General features: G+C 33.2%; 1 protein-coding gene across 1 annotated transcript in view; it reads left to right on the top strand.

Moving 5' to 3' along the window:
* LOC125648498 (sorting nexin-17-like) overlaps positions 1–18291 on the top strand; it is a 27525-nt gene extending 9234 nt beyond the window's left edge. Inside the window, exons 3-15 of the mRNA XM_048875626.2 lie at positions 3697–3814; positions 4133–4197; positions 7198–7308; positions 7982–8072; positions 10040–10130; positions 10797–10866; positions 10967–11059; positions 11781–11921; positions 12716–12778; positions 13025–13147; positions 13865–13942; positions 14090–14161; positions 14505–18291. Coding sequence (XP_048731583.1) covers positions 3697–3814; positions 4133–4197; positions 7198–7308; positions 7982–8072; positions 10040–10130; positions 10797–10866; positions 10967–11059; positions 11781–11921; positions 12716–12778; positions 13025–13147; positions 13865–13942; positions 14090–14161; positions 14505–14579 — 1191 coding nt within the window. The 3' untranslated portion in view covers positions 14580–18291. The remainder of the gene's footprint in view (positions 1–3696; positions 3815–4132; positions 4198–7197; positions 7309–7981; positions 8073–10039; positions 10131–10796; positions 10867–10966; positions 11060–11780; positions 11922–12715; positions 12779–13024; positions 13148–13864; positions 13943–14089; positions 14162–14504) is intronic.

Below are 18291 nucleotides of genomic sequence, written 5' to 3'. Positions count from 1 at the left end.
ATGTATCCATGAATCTCCGACATTAAACACACATTCAATTAGACATGATTGAGAAACAAACTGTATATTAAATTGCAGATTTTAAAATTGATGCCTGACTCAATGCTCTAGAGTTTTGAATTTAAAACAAATCAAACATAAGACCAGGAACGTATAAACAAGTATATACATCCCCGGAAAGACTAAATTATTCGAAAAATCCAATATGATCAAAAACATAACATTCTGTGTTATATTTAGGACGACAATGTTTACTTTGTGTACATGCCCTGGTTCACACGCGATGGTTCCTCGAGGCGGTTACGTAATTGTAAACAAAAACAAACCCCGTGGTGTATGTAAGATGCGTGTAGTTAATGACTGAGTTATTCTATGCTTGAAGGTTTGTTTCCTCAATTAAATATATCGTTGTTTTAATAACAAACGTAGAAGAGATAACCTTTTCCTCTTTTTTTCTTTGGAACGATTGTTTATATTAAAGCTACTAAATAATAAAAACAGAAAGTTGTCGATAGATGATTTTTAAAGGAACCATAGATCACGTTAAAACCTTATTTTTCCCCCCTTCACCTACCTAATGATACGGTTACCTGTTTGCAGGTCAAGCTTTTTACTCATATATAACACAATACTCGAGCAAAATATTATGTTTATGAGATCAATAAGATGTTAAAGAACAACTTTTCCAGTGAAAGCCATATCGAAATATTTACTGTTTTTGAGTTATAAAGCGAAAACTTTGAAGATCCCCAGATCCCTAATTTAAGGGGCCAGCCCCTTTTTAGGGAAACCAAAAAGAAAGCTCTTAACATTTTGCACAACTTTTGTTCTACACATCTTAACAAAATGTTTTTAGTTTAAAAGATACAAAGGAAAATATGTGTAATTTTTTTGCTCCTTTAGGCGTCCTAATTTTTTAACCCTGTCAACCACCATTTCGAACGCTGTAATCAAAAAACAAAAAACGATGTGCACAACTACAATGCTCCTACTTTTCATTTTCAATGCATTTTCTGCTCAAGCTTATACAGTCTCGGAGCCTTTGTCTGGAAACCAAAGCCCCTAAAATTTCATTCAAAGGGGAATAACTCGTGAACAGAAGGGAATTTCTGAAATGTAGTACATGATTTTAAAATTGTTCTGTAAAGTTTATAAACCCTGAAAATTTGAGCAAAATCCATGCAGAAATGAGCAAGATATGAAGCTTCAAAGTTAGCGTCTAGGAAAAAGAAAAAAAAAAGTATAATAAGAATAATCTTAACCAGCACAATCAGTAGAAGTAACTAACTTTAACATAAAAATTGAAAGCATCCTTTCTATTTATGTAATTATTGGATTAAATGCACTTAACTACAATTAAAATGTTTTGAAAAATTTGTTATACTACGAAACTCTTGATCCATAATCTTTTAATACCGTAAATATTAGCAATTTATTAGCTCTTCCGAAGGCTCAAAGAGCTAATCATATGGCCATATGTCTGGCGTGCGGTGTGCGTCAACTTTTTGGAAAAAGGGCTATATCTCAAGAACCCCTTGGCCAATTTTTGTCAAATTTGTCACAGGGTATCCTTGGCCCAAGGGCTTTCATTTGTACTAAAACTAGGGTTGTGACTCTTTAACAAGGGGAGATAATTAGGAAAATGCAAACAAAAGTAGTGGTTGCTAAAAATCTTCTTCTCAAGAACCACTGGGCAAATTATCACCAAACTTATGCATAAGGATGAGGATAGGTTGTAGATAAAAAATTGTTCAAGGCATCATCCTGGGGCAAAGGGTGTGGTCTCAAGGTCACTTCAAAGTTGACCTTAAATTTTGTTTTGTTAAAACTTTGATGTTTTGCTTAGTATAAGGACTAGGATCATCAAATTTTGTCAGTTGATGCATCTTAGGACCTAATATTATGTTGTCTCAAAAGTAGGTCATGGTGACCTACTTTTTGAATTTCGCAGGTAATTATTATTAAATGGATTTTGATGCATATCTTGGACACTTTTGAGCCTATGATCATCAAAAGTTGTTAGTTGATGGATCATGGGACTTTGAACTGCGTCATGTGAAAAGTATGTCACCATGACCTACTTTCTGAATTTTATGGCTAATCATTTATGAATACATTTTAGGTTGTTATTTCAGATACCGAGAGGTTTAGAATCATCAAACCTTGTAAGTTGATGCGTCTAGAAACTTTGAAACATATTTATTAAAAAAAGTAAGTCACAGTGACCTACTTTTTGAATTTTGCAGACATTCAAATTTTACATTTTCATTTTAGATGCATATTTTGGACACTATGGAAGCTAGGATCATCAAACTTTGTCAGTTGATGCATCTAGAGTCTTCATAGTTTGTTGACCAAACAGTAGGTCACTGTGATCTACTTTTGGAATTTGACGGCTACATTTTAATATTTCAGGTACTTTTTGACTTACAATTATCAAACTTTGTCAGTTGATGCATGTTGAGTCTTCAGAGTGTGTTGACTAAGAAGTAGGTCACTGTGACCTATTTTTGGATTTTGACAGCTATATTTGAATATTTCAGATACTATTTGACTTACATTCCTCAAACTTTGTTAGTTGATGGGTCTTGAGTCTTCAGAGTGTGTCAACCAAAAAGTAGGTCACTGTGACCTACTTTTGGAATTTGACGTTTATATCTGAATATTTCAGATACTATTTGACTTCAATTATCAAACTTTGTCAGTTGATGCATCTTGAGTCTTTGGAGTGTGTCGACCAAAAAGTAGGTCACTGTGGCCTTCTTTTGGAATTTGACGGCTATATTTGAATACTGTTTGACTTGTCAGTTGATGCATCTTGAGTCTTCAATGTGTCGACCAAAATAGTATTTAAGTTTTTCTTAGATAACATTGTAGAGGAGATGTATAGATTGCATTCGTGACATTTTTGTCTTATTCATTGCAACATTATTTTCAACTACTGTACTTACACTTTAAACTTAGAATTTCCTGTATAATTTTTTGATAACTGTACACATTTTTAAAACCAGCTTGTCATGTAAATTTTTGTTTCAGACAATCATTAATAAAAGATATTGCCAAATCTTTGAAAAATATAGAAAAATTCATTAAGAATGCTATTCTGTCACTTAACTCACTCTTTGTTTTTTATTTCAACAGAGCTGAAAAAGTTAAAAAGCAATTTTGTTGATATTGGTTTTAAGATTTTAAGAACCATTTTCCAATAATAGCATGATGTAATTGCATTAAAAATTGGACAAAATACAATGTGATCCCCTTGTTCTAATTGTATGCATAGTAAATTCAGTATTTAGCACCCTAACCGTCTCTATGTCCCTTGAAAAAATTCATGTAGAAGAGAAATATGTACTACCCAGATATGCACGTAGGTTAAGTAACTTCATTTTGTAATTATTTTTATTGCCTAATCTAATAGTGTACTGTATGATATCCCCTTCATACACTATCATGTGATAGGTCTTTAAACCTTGTTAATTGATGAATCTTGGTTAGTGAGAATTTTTGCCTGTTCTACAATGTATCAGAAGAGCAATTCTAGGCCCATGGGCCTCTTGTTTTAGATATTCGTTACTAGAAAAAAAATCACCAAAACCCCTGTTTGATATTTTTATAATACCATTAATATCAGCATTTTATTTTTAAATTAGATATTTGTTACTAGAAAAAAAATCAAACTAGAATTCCTTCTTTTAGCTTAAAAAGGAATTTGGTGGATTGTCAATGCCACCATTCCCACCAAAGAAATTTTTGTCATTGACACCTCCCAAAGTGGAAGAGAGGAGACAGATGCTGGAGAGGTTTATTCAGATCAGTAAGAATATTATTACACATTCAGTGTAAAAAAAAAATGAAATAAGATTTTGAAAAACATGGTATATATTTAATTTTAGTAGACAACATTGCACATTTCTTTTTTATTTCTTGATTTATTTTATTTGCTCAATGTTTACCAGGCAGGACATGTTTGATGTATTTATCAGAATACTCTTTGAAAGGATTTACACATGTACATATACATGCACCTCAATTGCAAATTTTAGAATTTCATATACCTGAAATGGTAAACCATACAAATACAGACATTTGTGTATAAGATTATATGATTTATGACACTTTTGTTTATCTGCAGTAAGCCAGGACCCTCAGATTTCAAATACTGACACATTTAATGGATTTTTCCTGAAAGCACAGCAGGTAGGTTGTTAACATTGGTACATGTACTCACTAGTATTAGTTCTCCCTTTCAAAGGACCTCCCCAACTTAAGCTGTGACATATGGCCCCCAATGATTTAGTAAAAAATTAAAGTTTAAATTATGCAATTTACAATGCTCCAGCATGTTCATTAACACTTTAACTTATAGGTTTGGCATTTTATTTTACTGAAAAATTCATCAACATAAAAGGGACTGGTTCACGTTTTTCTAAAGAAATATTTTTCATATTTGCATGATGTTAAAAATTAAAAATGTAACTAATTTAATGTTGACAACCAAAATTTGGACCGTCTGAATGCAAGGATAAGAGCAATATTTTAGCTTTGATTCTGTGTTACGTAAACAAACTCGAGTCTTTTTATGTAAACAAACAAACCAGTGAAATGTCAGTTTTGTAATTTACCTGTAAAGCATCTTCATTTTGCACAATCACAAATTTTAACTTTTCAATGACACATTTTACCTAAAGTATACTTGAGATGTGATATATATAATAAACTTAGATCAATATCCATTTATTTTGAAAACTTCGTAAACAATAACACACCTCAGTCTTTATTTTCAAAACAAATAATTAACTCTCTATAATGAGCTTCTGTCATGATAAATAACTTAAAAATTTTTTTGTGAAACCTAAACATATTAGACTGTAGATTTTGATCATTTAAAGTGAAAAGCAAAATTTGGGGGGAAATCGTGAATCAGTCCCTTTAAGAGCTTATGCCGTCTTTTGAAATCAGTTTAGTCCGTTTTTGTTTATTTCTATTGATGACAAGTTTTTAAAGCCTTTGTTTATATCAAGCACAGGGTTGTCCAGATTTCTCTTTTCTATTATAATTCTTTTTTGTAATAAAAAAAAATTATATTCAAAAGGCAAGACTGGACACTCTTGTGTTGGAGATGAAATTCATAAAAATCTGCAAAAACTACATGTTTTTTTTCCTACCTCATTTGCCAGTATTGACCACATCTTGATCTGCTGAATATCAAATCAGCCATGTGACAATCTGTTCATGCTAATGCTTGAAATACTCGTCAGACCGCACGGTACTGTCGACTACATATATACATACCAAGCTGTATCATTCGAAGTTCATGTATCAACTTTCCCTCGAAAACATTTGCATGTAGTAGAAAACATTTGAAATGTTAGGCATCTATAAATAGTCCCACACGCGTCAGGGGAAAACCCAACATGATCGATGTATATACATATATAACTTGGACGCAACTGTCGAACCTTGATTAAAGGCTGAAAGAGCGTAAGACAGGCAACAAATTACTAAGAGGTATTTGATGATTTTATTTCACTTAATATTTTGGCATAGTACTGTTGTAACAAAATACACAGCTTTACACAGATAATTGAGTACCTTTAAAAGTCTGAAATGGACACGTGGCTCACCTGATTCATGCATGGCAGAGTCACGGTTGTATAGACACCAATTTAAAATAATTCTGGTTAAAACAGGTGAAATTATGTACGACATGTCATAATGGTAACGTACATGAGATGATTTAACAACATTTTTACAAGGTGGAAATTTTTTTTCAAAATTTGGACCATACAGCTTTAACAAGTCCAAGTTGTATAAATAGCTCATCGTTGTGGGATTTGAATATCTCCGCCCAGGTGTGTATCAATGAAAGCCGTATCCATTCGGGTAGTAATCTATAATTTTCAGGCTATGGGTAATTATTCAAAACTTAGTTTTCTACCCTTATCTTCCAATATCCCAGGGGGAAAGGACTGTACACTTATTGGAGATACACCAGTGTTTAATATTTACTAAAAGGTGTAATAGATAAATAATTTTTCTTTGAAAAGAAGGATGGTGGAAAAGGACCACATGCTACAGCTAAAATGGGGAAGTCCTTTACGTGATTACCAGTATAAATTTTGTTCAAGAATGCCACTTCTTTTTCACCCAGATCAAATTTACAGTACCTGGTAAATAAATAATCTCAAAATATTACAGGTGAAATTTCATACTAAAATTTCATGCTGTTTGCCATATTGATGGAAGGAACTTTTTATTTTGTAAATCCAAGTGGGAGGGAGAACATGAAAATAACTTCCTCAAATTTGACTATTATTAAGTATTCTGTGTTTATCTTAAGTAGAACATTGAGAGATATTGAAGTATGTCGTGTTAATATTCCATATATTATCAGTAAGCCACTTCATACTCGTTAGTACCATAAATGATATAAATGTTGTCATTTCTTGTTTGTGTAAACAAGAGATTTTCATGCTGGTAACTGGTATTCAATGTCAGCTCTTGGATCAAATTGTGGGCCTGTAAACTTTTGAAAGTCTTTTAAAAAATCTTCTCCAGAAGATGACGGCAAGACCATGTTAGTAATATTGTTATAGATGCACAACATCCCAGTGTGAAGTTGATTCTATTAAGTCATGACCCTGTGCAGCTAGAATGAGCTCTAAATATGTGGTCAACATTTTTGTGGGAATAAAGAGGGTAAAAAAATCTTTTAAAAATCAATGTGCACTATGATTACCATAGACTTAAAGTGTTGAATACATTCAGTATTCAATAGGCTCTGTATCTTTGTTCTACCAGTGGTATTAAAAACAGAAATTCAACACCACTGGAAATATTGTGGTATTCATGAAGGTGGTTACATGTAACTGATTTTGGCATTAGACAGCTTTCATAAAAAACTATTCAAGAATTTAAAAGTTTGGTTGAAACCTGTCAACAACCTTTAAAATATCATAGTATTTGCTGTAGATTGATTGGGTTTTGACTGCTATTTAGTTTTACCTTTGATTATTTGATTGATCTATCTTGTAGGAGACGACTGCTATTTAGTTTTATCTTTGATTATTTGATTGATCTATCTTGTAGGAGACGACTGCTATTTAGTTTTATCTTTGATTATTTGATTGATCTATCTTGTAGGAGACGACTGCTATTTAGTTTTACCTTTGATTATTTGATTGATCTATCTTGTAGGAGACCCAGAAAGAGGCCTCAGAGGCTTCCTCCCTGGACGTCTATCTGATGAATGGCCATAAAATTACTGTCAAAATCATGTCCACAGACCAAACAGACGATGTCCTAGAGGTACACAGCTTTTCGAATTAGATCGTAGCCTTTAAAAGTTATCAAATTACACGATGAATGAAATGTGCGCTGTGAAAACATCGGTGTATATTATATGATGTACTCATTACGTGTATTACATTTTTATACCCCCCGCAACAAGTTGTGGGGGGGTATACTGGAATCGGGTTGTCCGTCTGTCTGTCCGTCCGTCTGTAGACGCAATGGTTTCCGGGCTCTAAAGCATTATCCTTTCCACCTCCCGTCACCATATCATATATATGGATTACCCATGGGATGAAGATGTTCCCTATCGATTTTGGGGTCCAAAGGTCAAGCGCACTGGACATCGAAGTAGCAATATGGTTTCCGGGCTCTAAAGCGTTATCCTTTCCACCTACAGTCACCATATCATACATATGGACTACCCATGGGATGAAGATGTTCCCTATCGATTTTGGGGTCAAAAGGTCAAAGGTCATGTGCACTGGACATCGAAGTAGCAATATGGTTCGGTTTGTCATGCCATTTGTTTTTTACACTCAGAAAAGAGGTAGTTTATACCTATTACCAACACCCTTTGGGAGATTGGGGTAAGCGGGGGGTATTCTTAGTGAGCATTGCTCACAGTACCTCTTGTTAGCTTAGTTTAGAAAACTGAATTTTATCATGATTTGACTGCTTTCTATTGTAGGCTGTTGCCTCACAGGTAGAACTGCCAGATGAGTTTGTCTACTACTTTGGTTTGTTTCTTGTTCAAAAAGAGGATGGTGGAGATAATTCCAGTAAGTGTGAACTAATTTTGTCAAAAAATGTCTCCCATGTGTGTTTGTACAATATACAACTATAATAAGGTTTAGCTTCTGCTTAGGATGTACTGCACACTTTTTTAGCTCTTCTGAGCCGAAGGCTCAAAGAGCTAATCATATGGCCATATGTCTGGTGTGCGGTGTGCGTCAACTTTTTGGAAAAAGGGCTATATCTCAAGAACCCCTTGGCCAATTTTTGTCAAATTTGTCACTGGGTATCCTTGGCCCAAGGGCTTTCATTTGTACTAAAACTAGGGTTGTGACCCTTTAACAAGGGGAGATAATTGGGAAAATGCAAACAAAAGTAGTGGTTGCTAAAAAAAATCATCTCAAGAACCACTGGGCAAATTATCACCAAACTTATGCATAAGGATGAGGATAGGTTGTAGATAAAAAATTGTTCAAGGCATCATCCTGGGGCAAAGGGTGTGGTCTCAAGGTCACTTCAAAGTTGACCTTAAATTTTGTTTTGTTAAAACTTTGATATTTTGCTTAGTATAAGGAATAGGATCATCAAATTTTGTCAGTTGATGCATCTTAGGACCTAATATCATGTTGTCTCAGAAGTAGGTCATGGTGACCTACTTTTTGAATTTCGCAGGTAATTATTATTAAATGGATTTTGATGCATATCTTGGACACTTTTGAGCCTATGATCATCAAAAGTTGTCAGTTGATGGATCATGGGACTTTGAACTGCGTCATGTGAAAAGTATGTCACCATGACCTACTTTCTGAATTTTATGGCTAATCATTTATGAATACATTTTAGGTTATTTCAGATACCGAGAGGTTTAGAATCATCAAACCTTGTAAGTTGATGTGTCTAGAGGCCTCGAAACATATTTATTAAAAAAAAGTAGGTCACAGTGACCTACTTTTTGAATTTTGCAGACATTCAAATTTTACATTTTCATTTTAGATGCATATTTTGGACACTATGAAAGCTAGGATCATCAAACTTTGTCAGTTGATGCATCTTGAGTCTTCATAGTTTGTTGACCAAACAGTAGGTCACCGTGACCTACTTTTGGAATTTGACGGCTATATTTTAATATTTCAGATACTATTTGACTTACAATTATCAAACTTTGTCAGTTGATGCATATTGAGTCTTCAGAGTGTGTTGACTAAGAAGTAAGTCACTGTGACCTATTTTTGGATTTTGACGGCTATATTTGAATATTTCAGATACTATTTGACTTCAATTATCAAACTTTGTCAGTTGATGCATCTTGAGTCTTTGGAGTGTGTTGACCAAAACGTAGGTCACTGTAGCCTTCTTTTGGAATTTGACGGCTATATTTGAATACTATTTGACTTGTCAGTTGATGCATCTGTAGTCTTCAGTGTGTCGACCAAAAGTAGGTCACCGTGACCTACTTTTGGACAGTGACATTTAAATTTTCAGGTACTATTTGACTTAACATCATCAAACTTTGTTAATTGATGAATCTTGGTTAGTGAGAATTTTTGCCTGTTCTACAATGTATCAGAAGAGCGATTCTAGGCCCATGGGCCTCTTGTTATGGAATCAGTTCCATTGATTAAGTATGCCAAGGTATACCTTTTTCCTCTCCCTCTTGCTTTCTCTCACTCTTTTTTTGTAACCCTTAGCCCCCATGCAGCCTTTAAGTTATGAAGATGACAGTACCAAGCTACTACATCCAGATACACGAAAATCAAATGCAATTTTTGGCTTTCCGAGAAATTACCCCCAATTTATAATTTGGAAGCGAAGCTCCTGGATTTTATCTAAGACTGTGTTACGTGATAAATCTTGAACAGTTTCCAAATTTGTTTCATCATATGTCTAATTGTATGTCCCAATCTGGTTAATATCCTATTTCATGATGCTCACAGGAGGATCAAGTATCTGGTTTTAATTAGATTGTCTTCTGTACTTCATTTTATTCAACAAACTTCAATGTTTTATTCTTTAGTTGTGAGGAAACTCCAAGATTTTGAATCCCCATACATTTCCCTAAAGTATGCAAACAAAGTGGGTTCCCACAGGATTGTTCTGCGTAAAAGGTATATGAATTTACTGCTATTGATCTGTAGTTCTGCGTAAAAAAATTATGAGTTTATTGCTAGTTGATCCTTCATTTTTCTGCATAAAAAGTATACTGCTGATTGTTCTGTGTAAAAGGTGAACGTGTATATGGGTTGACAGCTATGGTTGATCTTTGGTTGTTCTGTGTAAAAGGTGAACGTATGTACGAGTTGACTGCTATGGTTGATCTTTATAAAAGGTGACCGTGTATATGGGTTGACAAGGTGAACGTGTATACGGGTTGACAGGGTGAACGTGTATACGGGTTGACAAGGTGAATGTGTATATGGGTTGACTGCTATGGTTGATCTTTAGTTGTTCTGCATTAAAGGTATACGAATTTACCATTAGCTGATCCTTAGATGTTCTGTGTATAAGAATTAATTTCAATAATTTTGTCCTCCTGGCTAAAACAAAAGAGTAAGTTAGTGCAGTTATGATACAGACAGAAGTAGGAATGTGATTTATTACATGTGTATTTCCATAGATTGATGTGATAGTACAAGAATATGAGTACACAGTTATATGTATTATAACATTATTCTTATATTCATTCAGATGTTATTTATAGAAATAAATAGAACATAATTGGAAGGATTTTATTCTTTACTTTTATAAATAAGCTGGCATTGTCTGTTTCACAGTGTCTGGGACCTGGCGTATGAAGATGAATTGGTTGACAACAAAATCTCAATGAATCTCCTCTATGTTCAGGTACATGTTTCAGTATTCACCTTAAAAAGGTACATGTATTTACAGAAAAGTAAAATTAGTGAAACAGATAATGAACAACCTTTATCCTTATTATAAACAGGCAGTCAGTGACATTGAAAGACAGTGGACACTTGGAACAAAGGAACAACTCCGTCACTTAGCAACCTTACAACAGAGGGGCTCCAAACGGGAGGTAAGAATATTGCTGTTTATTATACTTCAGAATGTTTTTGCTAAATAAATGTTAGGTGAATAAATTTGCTATTTCTTCTGGATAACGCTAGCCGTGAAATAGTTTCTTAACTATCTGCCCTAGGGAAATAGTCTCGAAACTATTTACTAGATGCTATATTTTCCTGCGTTTTCTTTTTCGGAATATCTGTAGTGTTATCAAATCTGTGACGTCAAAGTCCAATAACTCTAATTAGTTTACCAAACGACAATGGAGATGGGTAAACTTCACGTTGGTATGTCTGACACAAGTAAAGTCTACTTTGGTATAATAAAACACCTATTTACTGACTATTCGGACAATAGCAAGTTTATTGTGCCCCCCGACAACAATTATTTCCCGAGGCGCAGCCAAGGAAAATAGTTGTTGTCGAGGGGGACAATAAACTTGCTATTGTCCTCATAGCCAGTAAATAGGTGTATATTAATTATCAATAGCAAATAAAGTAATGTTTTACCATCCATTATATTCTCACAAAAATATGATTTGCACAAGTAGAATGAATGATCATTGGAAGAGTCTCTGAATAAATAAGTATGGACACTAGCATTGTATTATATCAGGTCATTTTGAGGTTCATTTAAAATTATTTAGAAGGCGAATTTAAGGAACTCTTACTCCATTACATACAATATATATGTGAAACCAATTTCATTCTAAATGAAGTTTAATTTTCTTTCAGTATCTGCGCCTAGCGAGGACTATGAAGTACTACGGTTATATACAGTTTAAACCCTGTGAAACTGATTATCCCCATCCCCATTCCAGAGTTTTTGTAGCTGCAGGGCATCGAGAACTCAACTTTAGGATACAGACTGACTCAGTAATCATCTTGAAATTCTTAAAATTTTGTACAGTTTGTGTAGATGTCTGATGTGAAGTGAAATTGTTATTTTCTGTGTGACTCAAGTTTTCAATGAATTCTATGGATATGCCATATTCAGAAACTTATTACTATGATGGATTGGTATTAGCTTCACAGACAACTCCACCTGTTTGCTGCTGATCCATTGGATTACATCCCCTATGAAACAGAAATTGTTAAGAATTCTATCACAGTTATTGCAAAGATCAAAGGAATGCCAAAGTCATTATTCTACAATATACCTGATTATAACTGATTATGAGAAAATTGATACACATCTCGCTTGCACTTCGAGTTTTGCTAATGCAACAATAAAGTCGATGACTGATAATTCAATTTTATAATAAATAATTGATCTCTATATGCTGTAAAACAAATTCATAAATGACTTAACCCCCATATATTTTTTTTGCTGGAATAGCCCTTATAGATTTTTACGTTTCTTTCACTTTCTACTTTACCTTGGCAAAATCTGAATTTTATTCCTCAGTGGATGGATACCCTATTAATTTGGTTGTAGTATTTCATTATTACTTGGGTGAGATGTCAGGCATGAGTTTATTGCCAGAATCATTTTTGGTTAGTGTATGGGGCCTTCTTAATGGGTCCTTGTCTCCTATAGTTTTTTTTACCTACATGATAAACAATACTATCAAAAATGAAATTGAGGAGAAATATAAATTACAAGTATCTAACTAATGAACAGATCCAACAGTGCTTATTTCTGATGAAAATTTCTTTCTTTTTTCAAGAGCACAATGAAAGAAGGAAGTTTTAAAATCACCAGGATGAGGTGCTGGAGAATCACGACTTCAGTGAGTTCTACAACTTCCAGTTTCAAAATGAACCCATGTAGTTTTGAAATTAATGAAGTATAAATAGGTTTCAAAGCTTACTATTGACAAAATGTCTATGTGATGAAAATTACGTGTATTTTTTTTTAATCTGGAAAAACTCTTAGGCAATATCACTGCATCTTGATTTATAACCAATGCTAGACTTAGTGTTGTTCTGGGTTGTAGAATGAAAGTATTTAATTTTAAGACTACTGCTGTTTACAGATGCCTGAATCTGATAGTCAAATAGCCATTGGTGGTCAGCCAAGCAAAACCAGATTGGAACTGTCATTTGAATATTTAATGGCAAAAGACACTTTGAAATGGATCACCATCAGAACAGACCAGGTACATTTGACATATTTACATCCACATGAAATGTACCAGTATATGTATTCATGTATATATATATTTCTGTCACACACTGTAGTTTCCTTATTTTATGTGAGTACTTAATATCGCGAAATGTCTTGTGGACGTCAAATCACGTGTACATGAATTCACGAGTGATCTATTGATCAAGAATTTTAACACGGATTTCAACAATATAGAAATAAAAGCGAGTTATTTTATTTTGCGCGTGATGCTTCTCGCAAAATTATGCGATAATAAATTCCTGGAGTATAATCCAGAACCTACAGTGATACAGTGGGTCATACGTTTGTAATCCAGAACCTACAGTAAGACAGTGGGTCATACGTTTGTAATCCGGAACCTACAGTAATACAATGGGTTGTACGTTTGTAATCCGGAACTTACAGTAAGACAGTGGGTAATAACGTTTGTAATCTGGAACCTACAGTAATACAGTGGGTTGTATGTTTGTAATCCGGAACCTACAGTAATACAGTGGGTCATTCGTTTGTAATCCGGAACCTACAGTAATACAGTGGGTCATTCGTTTGTTATCCGGAACCTACAGTAAGACAGTGGGTCATAACGTTTGTAATCCGGAACCTACAGTAATACAGTGTGTCATTCGTTTGTAATCCGGAACCTACAGTAAGACAGTGGGTCATATGTTTGAATTTCCATGCAATTTCTTCTTCATCTTCAATATTTCAGGCAATACTTATGAGTATGTGTTTACAATCAATGGTGGACGAATTGATTATGAAAAAGCAGGGGAAAAAGATGAAAAAGGTTTGTATAAAATACACAAGAAAGGTATTTATCATTTTAAGAATGTTTGAATTTTTATTTTGATGTTAAGATGGTTGGATTCATATGCATTTTTTCATCAATTAGTTACCTACTCCTCAATTTGATAGAAAATGTTGATATTTGTAGCCACAAGATAGATCCAAGATGGATCCTCAGACCAATCAACAACAAAACAATTTCTCAAGCAAAGCTGTAAATGTAAGGAAAACCAGTTTATTTTTAAAAATTATCAGACTTTACATTATGAAAGCAAAATTTAATTTATACCTTTATTCAAAGTTTAGACCAACTATGTAAAATTTTAAGCTATTCATATACATGTACATGTATTTCTCCTCCATAATCTATAAAGAATGTTTGTGAAATATTGCATAGTTACAAAGATTCTGAAATAGTAACGTGCAGGTTTTAATAATTTGAAAACGTGTACTGTAAATCAGTATTAATCCTCGGTTTTTAAATACCGGTAATCTAAAAGAATAGAAACAATAGTATCGTGCACTGTGTTATTGATAAATGTTGGCATATTATATTTCATCAGGAAAATTCCAAGGGGAAGGATAAGACATTTGTTGAGAACAATGCTTTTGATACCATTGGTGACGATGACCTTTAACCTCCACTCCAGGTCAGCCTATGGAGTATCTCCTTCCTGAGACACACGTGATATTCACTTACAACATCTAGTCAGAGGTTGATTTAGAGAGCTGGTATAATGATGTTCAGATACAGAGGTGCTAAGCATACAAATTGATTACTATTGGATTTGTGTATGTTATGAATTATGTCGCAATGCACAGTACCACAATAGGTATTTGTATGTCTGTAGTAGAAATGTTGTACATACTCGGATGTATAAAGTACATTCCAATCCATTTTTTTTTTAAAAAATATCGTACATGGGGAAAGTGAATCCTTTGTGAATAAATGTTGGTCCCGAAGCAAAGTAGCATCCCACTTGCCCTTGCCATGCTGTTATTTGTGATCAAGTGTTGGATCAGTAATGTGACTTTGTGAGGATAACAAATGTTAACATTAATTGTAACCTGTACAGAATACAGTATCTCAAATATCAGTTTCATTCTGCGATGATCATCACACATATTAAATGTTCTCGTGTAACATATTTGATAGTCATTAACTGTGAGTACATTTTATTGGAAGTTTTTTGAACAACAGAATTGTGGCAGTAAACATGTGTATGTGCATTGTGTTGGCTTTCATTCAAAACAAATTGCCTTTAAATCAAAATTGTTTTCAAAAAACTTTTGAAAAGGAATTTGATATTTATGCATGTGCATTTATGTACACCTGTATTGGATATGTATATGAACAAAAGTACCACTGCATTTGATATTTACACCATACAGGTACCTACAAATGTACAACTGTCTGATATTTATATACATAGATGTACAATTGTATTTCTTATGTACAAATCACAACTGTATTTGCTATTTACATGTATATGTAACTACCTGGTCACTGAACATGAACTGTTTAATTTACAAGATGGTCAAGAATTTGTTTAAATGAAACAAAATATTTTACATATCTTTCATATGACCTAGGAAGCATGGTTATAATAACAAATGAATTACATTGTATCACTCACTCACTTGTGTTCATTTTAAGGCTTTTGGGCATGCTTGAAACTGCAAGTAAATGAAATTTTCACAAATTTTCATCCCTACAAATACTAAAATTACACAGTAGAGTAAGTAAACAACTCTCCTTGCATGATGTTTTTAAGATCCCATTTTGTCAAACCAGAAAAATATGACATCACAAAAATATATGAATTGATAGCATTAGACAATAGTATTAGTGGAACATTGAGTTGTACTTTGATGTGCATACATGTATTGACAGTATAATTATCAAATTAAGGTTGATCGATCCTCATGTGATGTCATAGGTTTTTGCAAAAATCTTTATTAAATTAAACTTTGTGCATGATAGAAATCAGGAAATATATCGTTCAAAGGAATTTTAATCACTGCATAAAATAAATCTGGTAAACTATTGATATTGAAAAAGTTTATATTTTATAATTTTAAAAATTTCAAGGGCAATAACTCCTATGCTGGTATTCCCTCTACTGTATGTCTATTATACATGATTTCCCAAATATCCACAATTAATTTCTACATATTTATGAATTAGCAGGTTTTTTTTTAAAACTGTTGACATTTAGAATTTGTCATTTCAACAAGTTTTTATCTATTTTGATTTTTCTGTTTAACGAAATTGTGTGATTTTCTTATGTTAATGCATACTTCTGTTTTTGTATGTCTGAGATCTTTAGAAATATGGCAACATACACATTTTTGTTGGTCAATAACTGAATTTAACTATATTGATTGGAAATTAAAATAGTTTTTTCACTTTCAACCATTCATATTGATAAGTCACATGAGGATCGATCAACCTTAAATGCAGTCCAAACTATGTTTAAATACCGTATTAGTGAAATTTTTAGCGAGACACATTTAGTGATTTTTCCATAAAAATGGTTATATATATTTAGTGAGAGCTAATTTTAAAGACTTTATAATTCCAAGAAAGATAACTATTACCTACGATATGGAATAAATTGTTAATGATTTTAAATTTTACCGATCTTAACACCCTCACTTACCATGCCAAAATTAAGTCTTCACTAAAAATTCTGCTTATACGGTATATTTCAAATTTTGTTATCACGCAATCTTGTTCATGCACAACATTCTGAACCATATTGGCCAGTGCAATTTTATATCGTTACCATGTAATAGTAATGATAAGTTATTCACACAGATTTTATTAGTGATTTATTTTGTGTGTGTATGTAGCCTTGTTAATTACCATGTAGATGGGGATCTCTTTGTTCAGAATATGTCAATCTGTCTGTATGGAGTCCCCCCCTTTAACAATATGGTTTGTGTACCTCGTTCTTTTTTGCCCTCGGTTTATGGACCAGGGACATTTGGCATTTGACCCCTCTGTCCAGTTCAAGTTTAAATTTGTAAAAGCCCTATAAACTGAATATTTTTACTGGAGACTTTAAACATGCATCAATTAATCATGAGATTATAAAAAAAATGGAAGCCCAAGGGAAATGATGAACCCAGTACTAGTGCACATCCTATTTATATACTTAAGTTATGTCCAATAGAAATGCTGTCTGTAATACACTGATAGTTGTATGATCTATTATATCTTTGGGGGGGGGGGGGGGGGGGGGGAGTGGTCACAATGCAAACACTTATGTTTAAAGTTTAGAACATTCTGATAAAATGTAGACCTTTACAAACAAAAGGAGTTTTGCTTCTGAATTCCATCATTTCTCACCTTGTACTTGTTTGTAGGTTTCTTTCCATTAATTATTAACCAATGAGGTATGAATTATTCAATCTGTCTGTTTTTACACAGGTTCAACTTGCAATCAAGATTAAATACCTAAAGAATTGTTAAAGACAAAGTGAGACCAGACATCAGACATTTTTTTTTCAAGTGTTATGCATGAACCCCTTTAAATGTTGAAAATATCTGCAGATGATTGGAGCTAAATTATTCTATACACATTTATGTTAAAGAGGACATGAATTATGTTGAAATGGAACAGCCCTAAATTATTCTATACACATGTATGTTAAGGAGAACATGGATTATGTTGAAATGAAACAGCCCTAAATTATTCTATACACATGTATGTTAAGGAGAACATGAATTATGTTGAAATGGATAAGCCCTAAATTATTCTATACACATGTATGTTAAGGAGAACATGGATTATGTTGAAATGGAACAGCCCTAAATTATTCTATACACATGTATGTTAAGGAGAACATGAATTATGTTGAAATGGAAGGTAGTGTTAAGTAGAACCTGCAGCATTTTTTTGTCAGATGTCTTTCAATATATCATCAATTATTAACATATGTTTAACTCTTTAATTTCAATAATGTACAATTTGTTCAGATTTATCAGCAGAATCGTAATTCTAGGTACACCCTGTTATAGTGTTCTGTTGTTTGTCAAGTTAAAGTTTTAAGTTGTATTAGACTTGTATATTTCAGAGTTTAGAATACCTAATATCAAAAGCAAGTGCCATAGTTGATTGTTAAACTTGAAGGATAGTAAGTTTCATACACGTTAATGTATATATATCTTTTTACTTATATCACTAGATTTTGATACCCCGGTTTTCAGGAAAAATCAGTCTGTTGACAACCAGAATCAAACTCTGTCTTAATGAAGTTTATATATTGCTGTTATTTGTCATTCCATTCCCATGTACAGATTGTCTTTGAGACAGATGAAAATAAAATTTACAAAGAATATTA

This window comes from Ostrea edulis, chromosome 6 (genome assembly GCF_947568905.1).
Source record: "Ostrea edulis chromosome 6, xbOstEdul1.1, whole genome shotgun sequence".
In the NCBI taxonomy this organism is placed as follows: domain Eukaryota; kingdom Metazoa; phylum Mollusca; class Bivalvia; order Ostreida; family Ostreidae; genus Ostrea; species Ostrea edulis.
Note: the sequence above shows the minus strand (reverse complement) of the source record. Positions and strands in the feature narration are given on the sequence as shown.